The sequence below is a fragment of the Solanum verrucosum genome, unplaced genomic scaffold (assembly GCF_900185275.1).
Source record: "Solanum verrucosum unplaced genomic scaffold, falcon-dt-bn FXZP01000261.1, whole genome shotgun sequence".
In the NCBI taxonomy this organism is placed as follows: Eukaryota; Viridiplantae; Streptophyta; class Magnoliopsida; order Solanales; family Solanaceae; genus Solanum; species Solanum verrucosum.
The window spans coordinates 9324040-9331401 of NW_026019969.1; the positions used below are offsets into that span (position 1 = coordinate 9324040).

Genomic DNA, 7362 nt, shown 5'->3' on the forward strand with positions numbered 1-7362 from the left:
AATATATTTTGAAGTGAGATAAGAGGAGTCTGTCTATATAGTGAAAAGGATTTGGTTGTTGGGTGCAATTATGTGTGTTTCCTACAGAGTGGAGGAGATGATTGGAGAATCTGCCATATTCATTATTTAAAGGAAGCAGAGAAATGCTGCAAAGGAGAAAAAGGCAAAGGAAAAATTAAAAAAAGGGGGAATTTCTCAGTCCAAATGAAAAAAAAAAGCAAACATGACAAGTTCATGAGTTGGCCTAAGGCATTACACTTTCCTATTCATAAAGATTTAGTCTGCAGGACTTTTTAAGAATCAAGAATCAAAAAGGGGGTCTGCACATAAAAATGATAATTAGAGAGAAATCTTTAATTTTTCATTTTTCACTTTTTATTCTTAAATATGATTATTCATCACAAATTGACAAGTTTTGTGCTGGTTGTCACTCTATCACAACCCTCCTCCTTAATTCAGACTAAGAACTGGTAATCAGAGACGAAACTAGAAGTCCAGATACAAATTAGGCTGAACTTAGTATAATTTGCTCAAACAATGTATTAGTTTTTAAGAAATTCATTGTATATGTTCAATTATTACATTTAGAATCTAGTTATTACCACTTGAAGTCGTTGATATGAAGTCCATAACTCATAAAATTGAATTTACAGTTCCGCCTCTCCTAACAATCTAAATAAGCTTATATAGGAGTAGTTAATATTTCTTAATGTGTTGATTACATAATATGAGCTTGAATGAAGAAATAAGATTTATATTATCAATTTTATTGAGATTAAGACATAATTATTATTTGTTGTTGTATTATTAAATATATTAGGACAAGTTACTTTACTACACTCATTTACTTACTTTAATATCCATTTATTCCTACTTATTTCAAAAATTTCAAAAATCCCTTATTTACCTATGTATCCCGCATGTATCCCGTGCACAACGCTATGTATCCTGCTATGTGGAATGTATCAAACGTTATGTATCCCATGCACAACGCTATGTATCCCGCATGTATCCCATGCACAATGCTATGTATCCCGCTATGTAGAATGTATCAAACCTAATGTATCACGTGCACAACGCTATGTATCCCGCTATGTGGAATGTATCAAATCTAATGTATCCCGTAAACATCATTTTTAAGGAATTTTTAATAAATAAAAAACTAGAAGGGATAGGATATTATTTAATACTTATGATTCCTATAATTTATACAATATATTATAGTAGCTCTTTATTCTATGAGGCCCTAGATTTCGTTTCCTTGGGCTGTAAAAGTTTGACTACTTTGACTGAGATACTTCTTATTCTTATGTCTTCTCATCCTTCAATTTTGATTTGGTTCAATCTTGGAATTGAGTGCTTCTTTTTCTCTTTCACCTTTTTCTCCATTTAATTTAATTGATAATTATTCTTTTGATAATTTATTTAGCTGTATGATGGGGAAGTTTAAGGAGAGATTAATGATGAGGTCTTGGAGTTGAGATTATTATATTACAGATACTGGCCCTCTCATTTTTCACTTTTACAAGTTAAAATTATACTTTTTTGGGAAAGATTTTATGAAAAGCAATATATTGCTTCTAAGTTCAATATACACGAACTTGCCGCTAACATTAACTTGGGGTCCCCTCAATACTAAAAAGAACAAAACCCCCACCAATATCATAACAAATTAAAAAGAAAAAAAGGATCGATATATCTTTCACATGATATCAGAATCAATATTCAATAAAATGTCAGCATAATTAGATTCAAACTTGTGAACTAATACTTGAGCCTCATTTGCTACTACAACTTCGCTTAGATCACATAGATTCAATAATATATCTTATTTACACGTTATAATTCGATGAAGGTGATTTAATTGAACCCCTTTGGTCTATATAGCTCCCCACATCAAATGGTTTTCAAGGGAGTATTATTATTATTATTATTGCTTTTGGCAGAGCCCAAAACTTTCTTGTGCATCAATGATGTATAGTAGATGTGTATCATCAAAAGCAGGGATCCTGTTTTTGATATGGGGGGAATGAATATTCAAGAATGCATGCTTAGCTTGTTCCTACATTGAAATTTGGCAAATTTATAGGACTTGTACAATTTGTATTGGAATTGCAAAATGGAATTCCAGTTTCCAAATCCACTAAAAAATGTGGAGGCAACCATACACTTAGAAATTAATCTTTTTAACCTAAAAATTTGTCAACCTTCGACGTGCGATTTACCATAATGGCTTTAGTCGCGAGCGATTTTGAACTTTTGATTCTGCCGGCTAAAAATTATTATAGCTAGGCTTGTGAAAAATTTAATCAAGATCCATTTAATTTAAAAGGTAGCTATAAGGTTGTTATTTTTTTTGGGGGGTCCTAGAGAGGATGTTCCAGCAAACTTCGTACAATTCTTTAAAGGGTTAGAGATCGTTTCAGTTTTTAGTATGATACGATATTTCATGGGAAGGATTGGACACCACATGAGTTTTGTAATGCTGAAAATTGGTGAACCTCAAAATCAATCAAATCCAATTGCAACTAAAGTGTAACGGTGAATGCACCCAGTGTTGGTCAATGAAGCCGACTGAAAATTACCTGGTCTCAACTTCAAATATTATTGGGCACAAAGCTAAAAACATTAAGCTTTGGTGGAAAAAGTTATCCGACACTAGTATTGATATAGGTTTTGGTGCACGCAAATTGGTCTAGACACTATGATTACAAAACAAAAGAAGAGAGGGGAGGGTACACGTTAATTTGCTGGATTTATATAAGTAGGGTAATCTGTGAATAAATATTTTGACCATTCACAGTTATATTTTCAAAACCATTTCCTATTTTCATTTGAATGATATAAAATTCATAATCAGTAGTTTGCTTACACTGATAAATGTGCATATTAAGATACGTGTCATCCTTCATTAATTTTGTATAAATATCAAGTGTGAATAAATTTTTCGTGATAAAAAGAAGTGAAGGGTATGATTTATGGTCAATTGTTTGTTTAAACCTGAACGAAGCCACCACCACAACCAATAACACTTTAATTTGGAGGGGACCAAAAGAGTTTTGAAAAAATATCTGTTAAAGTGGTGTCAATCAAAAATTCCAATTTGTAATCAATCAAATAGAAAGTAACTCTCTTCACCAATATAATATTATTTTTAGTAGAAAAAAAGAAAAGAATACATCTAATTATTTGACATAGGAACAACTGGAATAGTTAGCTTATTGTAATATGTCAATCAAGTTGAAATAGAAATAGTATAAAGTAGTGAAGTAGTAAAAGTTTATATTAGGATGAAACCAAATCTTAAGAGCCTACAAACTAGTAGTACTAATTTAAGGGGAAAGCTACCAAATATACCGTTCAATTAACTAGTTTACTAACATGACCGACATATTCACAATATATACATTATCAATGTATAGTATATATTTACACACAATTTATATACTTTGTATATATTTTTAAATTAGATAATCAAATGACTCAGGCCGTAACTGTCCCTTACTTAATTTAGGTTAATGACTTTGAGGCACAAATGTCCGTTCCATTAAACAGGAACTTTGTTCCAACCTGTCTGATGACAGTTTTCTTTTGAAGAGGAACTATTGGAATCTTAAAATAGGTCCAACCATTGAATTTATTTGACATATGAATTTATCTAAACTTAATGATAAAGGTTCCTATTCTAACCATAGGTCCATAATTAATAACAGACAATTCGATGCACAAAATATTGCACAAAAACAACCACATTCCCAGTGGAATAAGAAGTGTATCATGAGACAAATATCAACTACTAATTACTTTATGGTGAATTCATAACCTATAAGTCATAGGCACGGAGACAACTTTACTATTTCTCCCCGAGCCCCTTCATCCTAGCCATAACTAAATACAAAAATTGAAATCCTTCCTTTTTGCAATTTTGTGTTTTAGTATTAGACTAAATATAACTAGAAGTAAATATGACTAATAAATACTTTATTCATCTTACAACTAGACGTGTGGTCAATGGTTCAAAGCCTTCCAACCACACATTAGTGATCAGTGATGCGTTTTATTTTGGGTTCAATTCACAACTAGAAACAAAGGTTTTTCCTATCGTTAATCAATGAAAATTTTTATATTATAAAATATAATTTTTTTCACTCATTTTCTATCGACCAAGCTCACTAGAAAAGCATATAGTAGGAAACATATTCTTACTAAAATATTTTGAAACTTCCTAATTTTCCAATGAGAAAACATCACTATTTTTTCTTTTCTCATTGATTCAATCAAAATATCGATAGGAATAGCCACTAAACACTTTCCAATAAGAAATTTCATTGGGAAAATCGTGATTTTTTAAATAAAAATGACTCAAATGAGGATACACGACTGTTTAGTTAACAGAAAATTGGTCTGAAAAGTTGTTTTCAAAATTATAAGTAGTACTCCTAGGAATCTTGAAATTGTCCCCATAACGTCTTGTACTGTACTAGCTAGTACTCATATCTTCCACATTGTATTATTATGGTATTTAATTCAACTTGTATATTATTGAAGTAAAAAAAAAACTGACTGATCATCATTTCTTGCTATAACAGCAAGTCCTTTGTTATATTGTACTTTTTGCATTGGTAATGAGTCTATTCTCTCAACCTGTTTCTGATGCTTCTTGTCCCACTAAAAAACATATCCAGAGGATATAAATATACCCCTTAAGTACATATATATCTACATCAGTTATTATGGATTCATGCGAATCCAATAGCTTTTGCCTAGATTCAGTATATGTATATGATCTGTTTATACTCCATTCTTTTCAAAAACAAAAAATATGAAATTACAATGAATACATTATAATTATTATTATTATAAAAATTCATAAATTTCAAAACTCGAATAGATACATTTAACCCGTACAAGTTTTAGGTATGTAGTCTATTTGCTCTAGTTTGAAGTGTCAACTATCAAGAAATCAACAAAATTGTAGTATTTTGTTTGTCAGTAGATAACATGGCCCATTAATTGGCTTTCTTGACTACTTCTCATAATAATGATATGAATTCAGTTGATATATATGATCAGAGATTCTGACAGATACAATGAAAAATGGAAGTTTATAGCTGGCTGGTTCTCAAGTACTGCAATCATTGTCATTTTTTTATTTTTTATTTTCAATTTTTGTAAACATAAAATCAATCTTGATGGAGATAAGCAGCTCCAATTGCATCCATCGTTCAAATTTTTTTTGGAAAGAAATGACAGAGGCCAGAGCAACACTGCTGAAACCAATCAAATCAAGAAAACGTACAAAGGATATATAATTGGATAATGAACCAATCAAATAAATATGGTACGTACTATATATTCCATTCCGTCGCAATTTGTTTGTCCTATTTTGATACGAGTTAAAGAGTTTTTTAAAAAAAAGGAGGATATATTCATTTTGAAATGAATTGAAAAAAGAAAAATAAGAGAAACAAATTGAAATCGAGAAAATAGAATAGTAAGTCAACTAAATTGTTTGATGTAATTATTATGATGAATAACATGATTTCGAAGAGGTGAGCTTTTTATTCCATCCTCGTGTTCCATTCTTATCCATATACTATAACTATAGTAGTTCATAAGAATCCAATTTACTTCAACGTGGTGTTATTTTTATTTTACAGGAGGATTTTTAATTAGCTTCTTCTAATTTTCTTAGATAAAAGAAAAGATTGACAATTTGTACAATAGAGGAATTTGGTGAACAATTTTGAGTGAATATATATATATATATATATAACTTGAAACATTTAGAGGAGCTCATATGTAAATTTTGGAACTATTTAAAGGAGATTTGAGTTGGTTATGGTTAAAAAAAATTGATCTGCAATGTATATTTTACTGTATTAACAATGTATATACATCTCTGATACATAGTTATACATTATATATACACAATTATATAATATCAATACATTTGATATATTCATATTCATATATTTCATATACATATGATCATTTTATTGAAAATAATTTTTATTGCTTATACATATTAGTAAGTAACCTTTATTTATAGGTACATATATATTGTATAATAATATATAATGCAAAAATAGTCTTTAACTGGTTGGGCTTACCAGACCCAGTATGATCTGAAAATTTATGGCCCAACCAATTGACATTTAATGGATATCCACCAAGGCGAAAAGAAAAGATCTCCAAGTTTTGTGTAATTCAATATTTTTTTTTATGATAATGAAATTCGCGGCCGCTATGCATAGGCTAAAATTCCAGCTTCTATGCAAATTTTAAAAGGGAAAAATGGAGATCTCTATACATTTGACTTTGATTAATTAAGTGAGTACAAAGTTTAAAAAATAGAAAAAGATATTTAAGATTAAATATAATATTTTTTGGGAACAAACTAAAACAAATCTAATTTATTTACATTTATTTGTAGCAGCCACGTTATGTAGAAATCTCTTTCATTGATAACGGAGTGTACCAGATGCGTGATAATTTTTTTATTTTTTTTTAAATGTGGCTGTTGATAGGTGAGACTATTAAAATTCAACATATACAGCAATAATCAAACAATTAAATTTAACATTGAAAATGGGTGGTCAGTTTGTTGTGCTGAGCTTAGCTGTATTCTTCATCAGTTTCTCACAAGCAACATCAATAAAACCCTTAATTTTCATCGAAACCAATCATAGCGCCACTGCTGCTAGGAGTTGCTCATACACATTGACCATCAAAACAAGCTGTACTTCACCTAAATACACCAGAGACAGAGTCAGTATTGCTTTTGGAGATGCTTATGGATTTGAGGTCTATGCGCCCAGGATAGATAATCCATCCTCAAGGATATTCGAGACATGTTCTACGGATACTTTCCAGATCCGTGGCCCCTGTATTTATGAGATCTGCTACCTTTACTTGAAGAGAGTTGGATCCGACGGCTGGAAACCGGAGACCGTCAAGGTGTACGGTTCAGATCGTCCTGCTATTACCTTTAAATATAATAAGCTTCTTCCTAATGGAGTCTGGTATGGATTTAATCACTGCCGTAAGATCATGTAGCTGATCTGCCGTAGAATTCCACTATCCATGAAATTTGTATTTAAAATCTCTGTTTTGTTTGCTTCCAGAGATTAATTTATCGCCAAATAAAGGTATTTTTTTATTTCTTGCTGTTACAATTTTAGCCTTTAGCTTTTCTTTGCAGATGAACTTCATCAGATGTGTTGTATCCATAAATGGGGATTTTGATTCTCCCTATTATAATTTCCTTCCCCGCATCTATGTAATAAAAAAGAAAATATGTGTGTTTATGTTTATGTTTTTTTTTTTGTAGCAAGTAGGAATAGCCAAATTTGATAACAA

The 7362-nt window shown here is 30.6% G+C and overlaps 1 protein-coding gene across 1 annotated transcript; it reads left to right on the forward strand.

Annotated features, from left to right (window-relative positions):
* The first annotated feature begins 6527 nt into the window (after positions 1-6527).
* On the forward strand, positions 6528-7362 carry LOC125816353 (embryo-specific protein ATS3A-like). Its single transcript, XM_049495948.1, has one exon. It carries the CDS (start codon positions 6592-6594, stop codon positions 7057-7059), a length of 468 nt encoding a protein of 155 aa, XP_049351905.1. The 5' UTR covers positions 6528-6591; the 3' UTR covers positions 7060-7362.